We start from the raw sequence: 15,368 nt of genomic DNA on the forward strand, positions 1-15,368 counted from the left end.
CTGAATTCCTTGTCCTTGACTGGAGGAGAACTTGTGTGAAAGAGAGTTTCTGGCTTGACACCATCAGGTCTTAGGGTGTGTATAGCTTCAGCTTCACCAGACAACAACATGTAGCTTTCTCACGTGGTCATGTGTGTTGATGCTTCTATCGGGAGGGTGTGAGTCCTGGTTGTTCCCCATCCTTACCAACACTTGTGATTAGCAGACTTGAGTTTTTGTCTGTCTGGTAGATAGACAATGGTGTCTCCTTGTGGTTTTCATATGCAGGGTCCCTTGCCGTCAGGCCCTGTGTGCCAGTGGCTGAGGAGAATGCTAGAGTGTAGAGGCGCCCGTGTGTTGCCTGTTCTTTCTGGCAGCAGTTCCCTCAGGTGCCTAGACTCTGGGCCACCACAGGGCTTTCTTGGCAGAGGAGAGCACAGCGCTGGCTGTGGAAAACTGAGGATGACCACTGCTTGACAACACGCCAGAATTCCTTTGAAGCATTGGATTCTGTCTTGTGTTTATGCAAACTTTGATTTCTACTCTAAAACGTGTCTATGTTTATTAATTTTTAAAAAATGACAAAGTGATCTCTTTCCTGCCTCCCCTTCCCCCAGCATGTGAAGCTGTACTTTATCTGTGGCATGATAGTAGCCCTTTCACAGAGCTGGGTCCTGTTTGACTTCAGAGGTAGGGATCCTTTGTAGGACTCTCAAGACCTGGTGTGAAAATGGAGTCACATACAACACAATTAGGAGGTAGCTGTGTTCTGGGGAGGGGCTTACTATGGAGTTCTGTTATGTCACTTGACCCTTCCTGACTCCTGCACTGTGTAACTGGGTATGCTTGTGTTTGATCTGCATGTGGAATTTTTAACGATCACGGTTTTTATTCAAGCCCAGGAGCACCTAGACTCTTAAACAACCTGGGGTAGTTGGGCAACTCTCAGAAGCCGAGTGTGGCCAGACTCAGCATCACCTCAAGGTCACTGGACCTCTTACATGTTTTATTTATGGGAGAATGACATGACATCTGTCTTTCTCAATCCCTGGATGATATACAGTCATAGAACAAAAGAATTTTCGAACTGGAAGGGAGTGTGTTGGGAGTGGTGGTTAGTAATCAGTCCAGCCTTCTTGTTTTGAAAGAAGAGGAAAGTCTCAGGGGCTGAAACATGACAGCAGGGGTAGAAGTTTCCTAAAAGCAAGGTTGCAGAGTTTTTGGAGTCCATGCTTCTCAGGTGCAAATCGTTCCCCTGGCTTCAGCCCTCATCTAAATGCTGAAGGTTTTCAGTCTGAATGGTTAGCCCAGAGCTGTCTCCTAACATCCCATAGCCTCTGCCTGTTGGGTATTTCCACGGAGATGCCCAGGGCCACGCAGAGCCTGCTTCAGCCTGCCTTTCCTCAGTTTAGCCGGACTCCTAGGAGTTATCACTGCCAGCTGCCACTCACTCTCCGTCAGTCTCTGAATCCTGCCTCTCTTGGACCCATCCACTTTGCTCTCCCAACATCTCCTGCCCCAGCTCAGGCCTGGAACCTTAAAACAGCCTCCTGTCTGCTCTCACTCCACCCAGCCTGCCCTTTTCCAGTTATTCTTCCTGTTGCGGGGGAGTTTTGTTTCTAAAACACAGATCTGGTTGTGTATCCTAATGCTCAAAGGACACGTCAGTGGTTCCTGCAGTTCTCAGGGTCAAGCTTAGTCTCCCTTAACAAGGCTTGGAGGTTTTTGAACTACCCCCTGATTGCTTTGCCAACTTCATGTATCACCACTCTCTACCCTATGCTCTGAAAACAATTTTTTTTCTTAGCTGATTCCTATTTTTACTTTAGCACTCTTGTAGCTGTCCCTTGAGACAGGAAGCTTTTTCCCTGACGGCCTTTTGGAAAAGCTTGAATTTGCTCCTTCCCGTGTGCCTCTCCCTATATTACTCTGTCTTTTCCTCATGATAAGACCCGACTCCATCTGATAAGAACCTGCTTACTTGTGGCCCTCCGTGGACTCTCAGCTTTTGACTCGTATTCATGGTGGCATCCTCAGTACCTAGCATGTAGGAGGTGCTTAATAGGTTCTAACTGGGGTCAATACTTCATACAAACAAACCAAAAATTTTCTTTAAAAAATAAAGCTGAAATTCATGTATGTCTGAGGAAGCTGTGTCTTCAGTATTTCCATTATAAAGCCCTAATGAAGCTGCCAAAGCTCCACCCCAGTGACAGGAAAGACCCAGCTGAGCACAGTATATTTTCCCCAAGAATTTACCCACTTTGGCTCCATCCAGAGCTCTTTGTCTTTCACAGGCTTCCCTGTGAGGAGCTATGTTCTGAGCAATACCACTCATAACATAGATTCTGCTTCTTTCTCACAAAGGCCATGGAGAGTAAACTGCTCGTTGGAGGAAAAAATATAGTAGATCATACAAATGAGCAGCAGAAAATCTTGGAGCAGAAACGGCAAGAAATTGCAGAACAGGTAACTTGTCATTCCTTTTTGGAGAGAATGGAGTGGGGTGGGGTACGTTAATTCTACAGAGCAAATATCTCTTCTGTTAGACTCTTCAAAGGTGATAGAAAGGACATGTGTCAGCCCCTTCCTGGTGGGAGACTGATCTAGAGCACCCGGCCCCATATTCTTGAATAGACGTTGTCTGTAGGCACACTGATCAATTTTGTGACATTGCTCAGAAACGTCGAGAAAGAGAAATCCAGCAGCAGATGGAAAGCCGAGACGAGGAGACCTTGGAACTGAAGGAGACGTACAGCTCATTGCAGCAAGAGGTGGACATCAAGACCAAGAAACTCAAAAAGGTAGGAAAGGAATGAGGCAGGCAGAGGCTCCTTGAGGCATGGGGCAGAGAGTGAACTCTGTTGTCCAGAGGGCCGCCCGGCTCAGCCGCCTATCCTGTTGTTTCCAGCTCTTCTCTAAGCTTCAGGCAGTCAAGGCAGAGATCCATGACCTCCAAGAAGAGCACATCAAGGAGCGACAGGAGCTGGAGCAGACCCAGAATGAGCTCACCAGGGAGCTGAAACTCAAGTAAGTCCTGGGCCTTCTGGGGCGCCCCAGCTACTTGCTGCATTGTTGTTTGCTCAGCTGGGTCTTTCCTATCACTGGGGTGGAAGAAACCCCTCAGAAGACAGGGCCCCTGCCTGCTTCTCTCCTTCTCTTGCCACCTTGTCTGTCTAAAGTTTATTCCTAAGAAAATTATTTTCTGTCTCTGCATCCCATCTGTTAACTAAATATCTTCACCAGATGATCTCCAAGTTCCTTCCATTTTGCCTTCCTGAAGCCATTATCTACTGATGAAAGGGAATCTTTTATTAATTAGAATTTTCTGAATGGTATAAGGAACACCCAAATATCCATTGCCCAGTGGTGATGGTGGTTTAATCGCTAAGTCATGTCTGACTCTTGTGATCCCATGGACTGTAGCCTGCCAGGCTCCTCTGTTCATGGGATTTCCCAGGCAGGAAGGCAGGAATACTGGAGTGGGTTGCCATTTCTTTCTCCCGGGGATCTTCCTGACCCAGGGATCAAACCCAAGTCTCCTGCATTGCAGGCAGATTCTTTACCAGGAAAGCCTAAGATGCCATGATAAACAGTCTTTTGTCGTCTATCTTTCATAGTTTGCTTGCTTTTGTTTTTTTTGTTTGTGTTTTTTTAGGGGGGTGGGCTGCACCATGTACCATGCAGAATCTTATTTCCCCCACCAGGGATTGAACCCATGCCCCCTTCAGTGAAAGCACAGATCTTAACCCTCATAAAAATATTTTAAAGCAAATCTTACATCATGTTACCTCATTCCCACATACTTACATATGTACCACAGTGTGGTTTTTGTTTTTTTTTTAAGAAAATCTTTATTGAGATATAATTCACATACCATACAATTCACCTATTTAAAGTATACAAGATACAAGTCAAATTTTTTTTTTTTGGCTGCACAGCTTGGGGGATCTGTTCCCTCACCAAGGGTTGAACCTGGGCCACAGAAGTGAAAGCCCAGAATCCTAACCATTAGGTGACCAGGGAACTCCCCTACAAGTCATTTAAATATGTATATATATGTTTACTTGGCTGTAAAGCCAACACTACAGTCTAATTTTAGAACATTTGTGTGTGCCGTCACCCAAAGAAAACTCATACCGATTGTCAGTCACTCCTTATCTCCTCCCCCAGCCTTAAAAGTAACTGATCTACTTTCTGACTCTGTAAATTAACCTGGACCTTTCATATAGGTGGAATTATATAGTATGTGGTCTTTTGTGACTGGTTTCTTTCAATTAACATGTTTTCAGGAGTTATCCATGTTGCAACATGTTAGCACTTCATTGTTTAGAGCTGAAGCATATTATATGAATATTCCACACTTTATTTATCCATTCATCAGTTGATAGGTATTTGGGTTGTTTCTACTTTTCAGCTATAGTTAATAATTCTGCTATGAACGTTTGTGTCCAAGTTTAATTGTGGACTTAACATTTTTAGTTCTCTTAGGTTATCCAAGAGTCTTACGGATTTAGGTCTATGATCCGTTTTGAGTTAATTTCTTATATGGTCTGAAGTATGGTTCCAAATGCATTCTTTTGCCTGTGGATATTCAGTTGTCCCAACACCATTTGTTGACAAATGTCTTCTCTATTTATCTTTGCATCCTTGTAGAAAATCAGTTGACCATAAATGTAAAGGTTTATTTCTGTACCCTCAGTACTGTTCTCTTGAGCTATATGTCTGTCATTATGCCAGTACCACACTGTCTTATTTACTGTAGCTTTGTAGTAAGGTTTGAAATGAGAAAATGTGAGTGCTCCAATATTTTGTTCTTTTTCAAGATGCTTTTGGCTATTCAAGGTCTCGTGCATTTCCATATAAACTTTAAGATCAGCTTCTCAATTTCTGCAAAAAAAAAAAACAGTTGAGATTTTGATTGAAATTGTGTTGACTCTACAGATCAATATGGAGAGTATTGTTATCTTAACAGTATTAAGTATGCTGATCCATGAACATGGGATGTCTTTCTATTTATTTAAATCTTCTTTAATTTCTGTCATAAACATTTGTATTTTTCATTGCGTAGTCGTTGCACTTCTTTTGTTGAATTTATACCTAAGTATTTTATTTGTTTGATGCTATCATATAAGGAATTGTTTTAGAAGCTACTGTGTCAGAATTAAAATTGATTTTTGTGGATGTAATGATATCTTTCCACCTAACAAAATTAACATTGTTTCTTAGTATTCTCTCATACTCTACCCATATTTGGATTTTCTTGGTTTGTTTGTATTAAGATCTACATAAGGACTATATATTGCATTTAGTTGTTATGTCTGTTAAGCTTATTTTAATCTGGAGCAACCCCTTTCCTTTTTAGAAACTTTTTTTCAGAGTTGTCTTGTTGAAAAGGCTGGGGCAGTTAGCCTAGAGAAATATACCACATTCTGGATTTGTCAGTCTGCTTCTTCTTCATGGTGTCATTTAGCTTGTGTCTCTATCTTCTTTACTTTCCTTTAACTGAAGGTGAACTCTGAAGGACTGGTTCTTAACCTTGATTACACACATAAATCATCAGAGGAGTTTTTAAAAATAGTGACACTTGGGTCCTACCCAAGAGATTCTGATTTCACTTGTCTAGGTAGTGGTCCTTAAATTTTCAGCAGGCACCAGTTCATCTGAAGGGCTTGTTAAATGTGGATCGCTGGGCCCCACATCCAGAGACTCTGGTCAGCACATCTGGAGTGGGGCCTGAGCATTTGCATTCACAAGTACCCCCTGTTGTTTCTGCTGGTTTGTGAGCACACTTTGAGAATCACTGATCTCTCACGAGGTCTGACTAAGATATTGTGCTATTGATGTGCAGCCTGGCTTGAGAACCACTGAGCTAATGGTTTCAGCCAACAGTGATCTTTGCATAACTCCATTATTTCATTAGGGGTTTTTGCAAATTAAAAAAAATTTTTTAATATCAGTTCTTCCACTTCATTTGCTCAAAGTTTTCTTTAAAGAGGAACTTTTCATTGAGAAGGAAATGGCAGTCCACTCCAGTATTCTTGCCTGGGAATTCCCATGGACAGAAGAGCCTGGTGGGCTATATAGTCCATGGGGTCGCAAAGAGTCAGACACAACTTAGCAACTAAACACAACTGCAGCAACAAAGACCCGGTGCAGCCAAAAATAAATAAATAACATTTTTTTTTTAAAAAAGAACTTTTCAAAGAGATTCTTTTAATGATTAAGTTGTAAATTTGGAAAGGAGCCCTTAAAATTAAATATATGTTAGTCCTCTTGCTAGGCATGTACACCTAGAAAAAAGGTCAGAACAAAATATGTCAAAATATCTGTCTCTGGGTATTGAAATTGTGTGTAATTGTATTTCTCACATTTTCTTTTCTTCAAAAAAAAATTTTTTTTTTGGCCCTGCTGCATAGAATGTGGGTTCTTAGTTCCCTGACCAGTGATCGGACCTGCACCCCCTGCACTAGGAGGTCAGAGTGTTAACCACTTCACCACCAGGGAAGTCTCACATTTTCTAATGTATAAATAAGATCTTTAAAATCAGAAAAAAAAGAACCCCAAATATATGAAAAATCATTTCTTAAATAGTCAAATAAAGAGAAAATGTCATCTCTTCAAACTATTTTTTTTAAGGAAGTCATTTTCATTGTTCTGTCTCTTATTCATATCTACTGAATAAACATCAAGCCAGCCTGTTTCTCATAGTCCCCTCGACCTCCGTGGTGTTTGTTTTGTGTGTCTTCCACGTTCACACCCTGTGGGCATTGTTCTGTCCTGAGGTCTGGAAGGAGTGCGCTCAGAGGGGGCAGGAAATAGTCATCACCATGGAGAGACACAGCTCAGCGGGTTCCAGTTTCATTGTCTGCTGTGTTCCCTGGGTGCTTCTCAGGCAGAGATTCTTCTCAGGAATGGTCTTCTTTCTCAGGGGCCTAAGGGGCTGAAATGCATCTTGTTTCTCCTCTTTGTTCTAGTGATTAGAATGTGGAGTTTTTCCACCTTGGGCAACAGTCCATAGGACTGGAGGAAGGCATTTGAAATTGTAATCTGTTTTCAGCATTTTGGAAATTAAGGAGCGGGTTTAGCAGTACCAGTGGCCCTCCCCCAGGTACTTAGCACAAGTTCACTGCAGCATAGCTCAGGCATTGCCTTCCTCTTTATTTTTAAAAATTGTTTATTTATTTGCCTCAAAAACTTTGAGAGCTTAGTTCCCCGACATCAAATCCAGGCCCCTTGCATTGGAAGTGTGGAGTCTTAACCACTGGACCACCAGGGAAGTCCCTCCCTTCCTCTTTAGTTCTTCCACCTCCTCAAGCTGGTAGTCCTTGGGGATAACTGACCTTTCCATATTCCTACGATGGACCTGTCAGCATACCTAAGAGTGTTTCTCTGTCTCAAGCAGGGGCCAGTGTCATTCATGTCTGTACCCCAGCTCCTAGGATGATGGTAGTCCCGTTGAACCTGCTCAGTAGATGTTGGTTGAGTGACTTGGCCCTTACTTATTACTTGCTTCATGTGGGGCCAGATAGCCAGCACCCCATTCTTGTTCTTTGTCCATCTATTCACCTGAGTGTGTGTGCTCTTACAGGCATCTTATTATAGAAAACTTCATTCCTCTGGAAGAAAAAAGTAAAATTATGAATAGATCCTTCTTCGATGAAGAGGAAGATCATTGGAAATTACATCCTATAACCAGACTGGAGTAAGTCACTGTTGACGTGTAATGTGGGAATGGGGTGGGGTAGAATGTTGATAAGCTGGACTTGGCCAGAGGAGAATGGTAAAACACAGTCTGATTCCTTTAAACTTGGAACCAATTACAGCTGTGACTTTGTGGCTGCTGTAAGTTCATGAGGTAAACATTTGGTGACGAGTGTGGTATTAGAAATAGGGAAACATTATCATAGTGAACTAATGGCCTTTCCCAAGTTCCTGCTCGTCAGCTTCCCCAGATGTCCAGTGAAGTGTGCCAGGCCAAGGGAGGGGCAGTAGATAGGTGTGATCTTAACTGTCAGTCTGACCGTGTGGAGGATTCTCAGTCTCTGTATGGGTCCTGCTGGAAAGATGAGAGAAGTCTGCCAAGGATGTGGGAGTGGGGAGTGTGGACAGCTCAGCTTCATGCCTACTATCTAAGAACTGGGTGATGACTCAGACCCCCTCCAGCTTGAAAGATGCATGATGCTCACATGTGAATCAGAAAGCAATTCAAGCAGAAAATAAAAGCAGCTCCCGCCCCATTTACATGTCAGCCCTCAGTCCAGGGAGTTTCCCACTTCAGGTTCTACCTAAAGGAGGCTCAGAATTTTCTGAGTGCTGGTTCCACAGTCCCAGTCCTGGGACTGTGGGACACACTCTGGCCTGGGTCTTGAGCACACAGTCCATTTCCAGGAGCCAGCAGATGATGAAACGGCCAGTCTCAGCCGTGGGATACAGGAGACCGCTGAGCCAGCACGCAAGAATGTCCATGATGGTTCGTCCAGACGTTCGATACAGGGTGAGAAGATTGTACTCATGTTTCTCTCCTCTCTGTCCTGGAGGAGTTTAAATTTATGTAAACCCTTTGACCCATCTGCAAAGTCACAATTTGTATCCTGACACTTTTAAGAGGGACCTGAGGACAGCCACATTAATAATAACGATTTTAACAAATAATACGTATGATTAATGAATCATAAATAACAAGGTAAAAGAGAATGAGATTTAGAAAATTAGGACTAGGGAAGGAGAGAGTACAAACATACCATAGGCCATGTGACCAATACACGTTAATAGTGAGTTTCAGAATGGCCTTGTGGGGAGATGGGAAAGAAAGATGTCTAATAACAGGAGATGGAGGTTCGTGAAAGAACTTGCAGTCCTTCCATTTAACAGAATATGTGAGTCATGTAGTTATTTGAAGTGACATAATTGATAACTAGTTAATGACCCAAACATATTTTACAGTAAAAATACCATACAGGCTTCTATTTATAAGCACTGGCCATGCACCAGGCACTGTACTCAGCGCTTTGCTGCTCTATCTGATTGAGCCCTCTCACCCACTCTGTGTGGTCAATCCTGTGGCTTAAAAGTTCAGGTAGCTGGTAAGTGGGTGAGCCAGGAGATGCAGGTATTGTTCAGCTATAGAACAATTGGTCCTGAAAGCATATATATGAATTAAAAGATCAGGTGCAAAGTAGATCAAAATGTGAACTGGTAGTTGGCTGGTTAATGGAAGCACATTCATTTTAAATTTTCTTCTTTTTGCTTATCTGTATTTTTTATAACTACCCATGGGGAACCTCCATTATACTTATTTATTTAGGCTGCACTGCATGGCTTATGGGATCTTAGTTTCCCCGACCAGGGTTCGCACCTGGACCACAGCAGTGAAAGCACCAAGTCCTAACCACTGAACCACCAGGGAATTCTCTGAATTACTTTTATGATGAAAGATTGTCACTTAAAAAATTTAAGATGTTTTTGAGTCTCCCTTGGCAACCAGAGCAAGGCAGATTAGGACTAGTTAACTCTTCAAGCACTGTTCTTCCTGGCACTGAGTTATTCTGAATAAGGAAAACAAAAGCAAAAAAGAAGTTATCAGATGTGGCTTTCTGTCGTGGAAGATGAGGGATGTGTCAGAGTCCTCAGAAGCATTTTTCTAGCAGTTTCGGAGGGTGCATATCTTGCCAGTTTATTTCGTGTCTTCAGCCTAAAAACATGATTTTAAAGCCAACAGATCAAATACGTGGGTTTCCAGGGGGCTTACCTTGATCCAGAGATAGAATTTCAAGCAGTGGCTCTCAGATGATTTTTAGCAGCGGACCTGCTCCATTGAGAGACATGTTGTGCAGTATCTCAATATATAAAATTGATCAACGGAGCCGCTCCATTCTCTCCCCTAACCTTCTCCCAGCTGGTGCCCCTCATTCCCCCCGCTGGGGCCTTGGGGCTTGAACTCCACTTAGTGGGAGGAGCTAGAGGGGAAGATGTGGAGCCATGGGTGTTATTCCCTCGTCACCCTCGGCTTGGTGTTTAGGGGCTAGGAAAAGGCCCACCGCAGAATATTGAGTGAAGGAATCTATCTACAAGGCCAGTTATGAGGCAGGGCCTGGTCTGATTTTCAAAGTCTGGTAATAAACACATATACTGCCCCCTGCACACACGCCACATATATGCACCATACCTGCCTCCTTCCTTCTACAGCCAGAAAATTCATCAAAGCTGCTGTAGGTGTGGAGATTATTGGTGACTGCTAGTTTCTTCTGCATATCTTTTTGTATTTTTACACTGTCTACAATAAATGGGTTGTGCCTGTTCCCCTTAGGGTGCAATACACATTCTTTTTTTTTCTTTTAAAGGAAAATAGAGAAAAACAGAGAGAGTAAAATAAAAGTCATCTGAAATGGCACCAGGGAAAAAGTTATAAAACTACATCACTTTTTCTAAGCAGACCCTTGGTGGGCTTTGAGTAGCAAGCAGTCTGAGGCTCTGTTCTTGGGTTTAGATTGTTTGAACTCCCTTTGTCTGAGTGGATGCCATCCTAGCTATCTTGGCTCTGCTTCGGCAGGCAGAAAACATCATGCTGCTGGAGCTGGACATGCCCAGTCGTACCACCAGAGACTACGAGGGCCCCACCATCGCCCCCAAGGTCCAGGCCGCATTGGATGCGGCTCTGCAGGACGAAGATGAGATACAGGTGGATGCATCATCCTTTGAAAGCACTGCACATAAGAAAACCAAGGCCAGGTGAGTGGCTTTGGCGACCTATGATTGAACAGAACATGCTTGAACAAGGACAGATGAGGGGAGAGGGTAGCAAAAGTGCTTGTTTATCATGGAACTAAGTGGCAAAGCCCGAGTTAACCTTGGTCTGTCTGCATCCACAGCCCAGGCTCTGAGCCTCAGTTTAAATAACCAACCACTTAATTTGGTGCTCAATTAGAAATCCTGTCTTATCAAATTCCGGATTAGAAGTTTAAGGAAAATAACAGCGCAAAACCAAAAATGGAAGGAATTTTACCTGCATACTTATGCATACTTAGGTTTTATTTTATTTTCCTTCTTACCAATTTGGAGAAGACAGTCAAGATGTGATTTTAATGGAAGAGCAATTGCTGAGAATTGGAGTCCCCCCCCCCGAGGTGTCATCTGTCCATTGGCGGGTCATGTTGGCCATCCAAGAGGGTCAGGCTGTGCCAGTCTCTGGTGGTTTTACAATTGAAAGTCCATGAGGCCAGGCCACTCTGAGACATAATGGCCGTTGATGGGAAGGGAGGCTTATCTGCATCAGAGACAGTGCTGGGATGTGTAATGGACATATGTGTTTGACTCTTGCAGGCCTAAAAGTGGAAGGAAGTCGGGCTCCTCCTCCTCTTCCTCAGGAACCCCCGCATCTCAGCTTTATCCACAGCCTCGGGGGCTGGTTCCAAAGTAAAGCCACTTCCCCCTCTCCCAGGTTACAAACAGCCTTGCCTTCTGGGAGAAGAGACAAGCGAAAACCTGCAGAGAGGACTTGACCCCAAACTCAGAACCATTCCCCTGGGGAAAAGCAATGGCCTCTTTGCCGATGAACCAACTTAATCTGGTTGAACATGCTGGTCGTAAGACGGCACTCAGCTCCTCTGGGACCTGTCCTTTAATTAGCATCTCAGAACTGCCTGGATAAGGTAAAGTGTGATAGCCAGAGTGGAAAGCAAGAGAGTGACCGGTGACCTTGCTTCCCTTCTCCCTTGCCGCCACCTCTCCTTTTCCTTGCCATCCCATCCTCTCCCCTCTCCTTTTCTAGCCTGTTCTTTATACTGGGCTCCCTTCTTGTTGAACAATAGGGCAAAATCAGGAGTCACCTCAGCAGACCCAAGTCTTTGGAGCCTCAGGATAAAGTGGCAATGAGTCTGAAAAGCGAAAGTCCTAGAACTTGAGCAGGTGCTTGTTCTTGTAGGTAGAAAATGAGAAATCTCATTTGGAGCCAAGCCTCTGAGGGGCACGGTCCATGCACCTCAGTAAGAAGTAGATCTGCCTTTGGGATCTGCTGAAGGAGCAGATATTTTCCAAGGAAGCTGCCAACTTCTGCTCCAGAAGGATTCCATGTCAGAAGGAATAGAAATAACACTTCCTCTGCCTCCTTGGAGAGTTTAGGGAAACAGCATCTTTAAAACCTCAAAACCATGACCATCTTATCCAAGACGTGAATCTGTAAGCTGATGCCATGTCCATACGCCGTGTCACTTTGCTCTTTATTGGTCACCATCTACTCCCATGCACATTCTCTGAGCGAACCTGCCTGGGCCCATCCTCTGCCTCCAGAGCATGCTCTGCAGTGGGCCTGTATTTTGGGAAAAGGGAGGCTGTCTCTGCCTTCTCTGATGGGACCAGAGCTTGGGGGACGAGACACAGAGTGGCACTTCTGCATCCCCCGTTTTATTCCATCCTTGCATAGAGAGCATTGGGGTGACGAGGTAGGTGCCAGGATGGAGTCATGAGGCTCGGTGCAGTGGCAAAGGAAGACATGACAGCTAGAGCAGCAGAGGAATCCTGCCTGCGTCCAGCAGAAAACTCACCTAATCCTAGAACTGGGGCTCCCTCCAGGCAGAGCTCGGGGCGGTAGTGAGGCATGGCCGTGTGATTGAATAGGTTCAGAGGAGATTAGGAGTTCCCGTTTACATATACTGGTTTGGTTTGTAAGTTTTAGTTCTCTGTATTATTGAAATTCAAAATTTGGCTTTATGTTGGTCATTAGGTGGATGTTACTCATTTCCCCCCATGAGAAGCTCATAAGTGTGTGTGGGTGTGCAAGCACAGTGGTGCCTATGTTCTTTGAATGTGTCGTGTGTGTCTGTAAGAGAGAGAGAGACCAAGAACTTGCCCGACTTTAGAAATACACTAACGTGCAGTTGTTGCCTTTGTCTGTATTAAAGGCCCGCTGAATGACTAATCCAGGCTGGAAGCTCCCACGTGGGTGTCTGAGTCCACGAGCCAAGCCTGAGGGGACAATATGTGTCCCTAGTCGGCCATACCGGCGCACCTTGCTGGCACCGTGCCTCGGGAAGGTGGCGACTCAGTGGGCCTTGAGTTATATTTTAACTCAGCTGCTCAGTTCCCAGGGCACATTTCTGGATCAGAACCTGTGGGAAAGAGGAGGTACCGAGTGCAATGTCTTAGCGTCCTGCAAATGGAAATCTGTCGTCTACCAGCTTATCTCCTGTTTAGTAACCATTCTTTCTGAACCCAGGGCCCTTTTCAGCAATTCCCGGAGCATAATGGAGGCGTCCCTCATCTTTCTCGGGATCAAACTCTGTTCTTTATTATTTACTAAGAATGTCCCTGTTTGAACAGGAACCAAATGATGGGGTGGGCAGCCTAAGATGGTGACCTGCTGGTTACACCTGTCTCTTGCACTACATTTCCTTGAAGCTGATCTGAATTCTGTAGGCTGAACATTTCCATCTAGGAAATCTGAGAATTAAAAATTGCAGATAACCCTGTAGCTGAATACTGATGTCTCAAGGTGACTGTTCTGATCATGGGTGGTTGAATGACCATGGAACTTTTCTAAGTAGGCAAAAGAAGTAAGCCAAGTTGACAGGCAGGGTCATGAAAACAGGCTTGCCTTGTACTCAGCTGTGTTCATCTGGTCTGTGAAACGAAGTAGAAGGACACCTGGCTGGAGGTTGAGTCTCCGGTGCTTTTCTTCTCTCAAAATGGATCCGATAAATATTCGAATAGAGTAGAGTGTCCTGCTGCCACTAGGAAGCTGCTGCTTTGGGCTCTGAATTGAGGCAAAGGTGTAGACCTACCAAGATGACTGAGGGACCAGGTTTTTATTGTCTGTAGTCATGCTAGAATATTCCAAGCCATCTGAGGGCCTTCATGTCAGCAGCAACTAATGAAATCTGGCAGCAAGGCCCCAGGATCTAATAAGCCCATCTGAGAGAAGGAGTTGGAGACAAATGTGCAACCGCCTGCAGGAATGTATCTGGTTTCAGATTTCAAATCCCATGTCTCCCAGGCCCCTGGATTCAGAACTCAAGGCCACATATCATAGGCATGAAGCACTTTCTAAAGACTCCACCCTAACGTTGGATGGCTCCCCATCGAATGCCTGCATGCTGCTTGAATGGCACCACCTGCATCTCCACAGCCATGGGCGTCAAGAGAGTTGCTCAGCTCCGGCGTGGGCCACGCTCTACTTCTCCTTTGTGACTTTTGTAAGTGCCCCTTCACTGAATGTAGAATTGTTGCCAAGTTTGTGAGAAGTGTCCATTCCCTGTCAACGTGGGATATCAGTCCAGCCTCACATTTCCCACTGGAGGTAGAGGCTCAGTGGGAACACCTTGGGCCATCTCAGCACCATCTGTGGGCGAAAATGGGGCTGTTAATACACTCTAAAAGCCATAATCAGAATGCTCAGAAGGACCTGGATAAGAACAGCAGGCCTGGCTATTGTCTATCGTGCAAGGTTGTGTCTTGTACTGTTTGGAAATCTGCCCCCCGCCTCCTTGCCCTCGCTTCTTGAATGAAATGCTTCTGAGGTTATTTATGAAAGGAGTGATCCTGGGGCAGGCAGGAGGCAGTGGGCTTTATGGCTCCTTGGAGTTACTATTGATCTTGACCTTCTCTTTGGCTACCTTTAGACAAAGAATACGCCAATACTTGGGGCTCTGAGTTTTATAGTCAATATTTATTTGTATCATCTCTTTGTCTAGGAATGTAAAAGTGACTCTAAACTAAGATGTGTAATAAAAATCAGATTTATTGTACCTCCAAAAAGGTGTCCTCATAAATGACTGATGCTTCTGAGAATGACATGCCGGTGGCTGACACGCTGCCAATTTCTTTTAAACATTCGAATTTTTCTAGTGGAAGGAGGGTGGGAGTGGAACATGAAGACTGAGTTGGAATGTTGGCGTTTTAAAAATATAGCAGCAAGGTAAAGGGACATGTAATGAAAGAGTGACAAAAGAATGCTTTTTGTGGTTTTCCATGGAAGTTCCTGAGACAGGCATGAAATTACTTTTTAATTTCTGTGTTTTGTTTTTTAATGTTTCTTTACATTTATTATATACTTCAAAATATATATTTTTTAACAGAAAAATATTTCATGTTATTTACTATCAAGAAAAAAATTACCAGAAATGAGCGACTCCTTGGTCTTATGGTTTCTTATGTGCTCAGGCCTGCTGGAGCGTCCCCCTGCAGGATGGAGGGGTGGTCATGTACCCTGTGTGAGGAGTGGAGACTCAATAGAAGGAGCTCAGACCCTGGACTCTGAGCTCGGCTTGAATCCTGCTTGTGCCTGTGCTTACTAGCTGTGCAACTATGTGGAGTTTTTCTCTCTAAACCTTGGGGGGTCCTTGTCTGTAAAACAGGGTCATAATCCACACCTGGAAGGGCCACTGTGAGGATTA

General features: G+C 44.2%; 1 protein-coding gene across 46 annotated transcripts in view; it reads left to right on the forward strand.

Annotated features, from left to right (window-relative positions):
- KIF3B (kinesin family member 3B) overlaps window positions 1-14,730 on the forward strand; it is a 38,151-nt gene extending 23,421 nt beyond the window's left edge. For 22 of the 46 annotated variants that reach the window (XM_081559603.1, XM_081559602.1, XM_081559600.1 and 19 more), the window contains 7 exons: window positions 2,347-2,448; window positions 2,661-2,783; window positions 2,891-3,009; window positions 7,571-7,684; window positions 8,371-8,476; window positions 10,532-10,710; window positions 11,302-14,730. In XM_081559603.1, the coding sequence (XP_081415729.1) occupies window positions 2,347-2,448; window positions 2,661-2,783; window positions 2,891-3,009; window positions 7,571-7,684; window positions 8,371-8,476; window positions 10,532-10,710; window positions 11,302-11,398 (840 nt within the window). In that variant the 3' untranslated portion in view covers window positions 11,399-14,730. The remainder of the gene's footprint in view (window positions 1-2,346; window positions 2,449-2,660; window positions 2,784-2,890; window positions 3,010-7,570; window positions 7,685-8,370; window positions 8,477-10,531; window positions 10,711-11,301) is intronic. The other 24 variants (XR_014073813.1, XR_014073815.1, XR_014073817.1 and 21 more) reach the window with 4 other exon arrangements.
- Window positions 14,731-15,368: the final 638 nt, after the last annotated feature.

The sequence above is a fragment of the Giraffa tippelskirchi genome, chromosome 13 (assembly GCF_054371585.1).
Source record: "Giraffa tippelskirchi isolate mGirTip1 chromosome 13, T2T-mGirTip1v1.2.pri, whole genome shotgun sequence".
Lineage (NCBI taxonomy): Eukaryota > Metazoa > Chordata > Mammalia > Artiodactyla > Giraffidae > Giraffa > Giraffa tippelskirchi.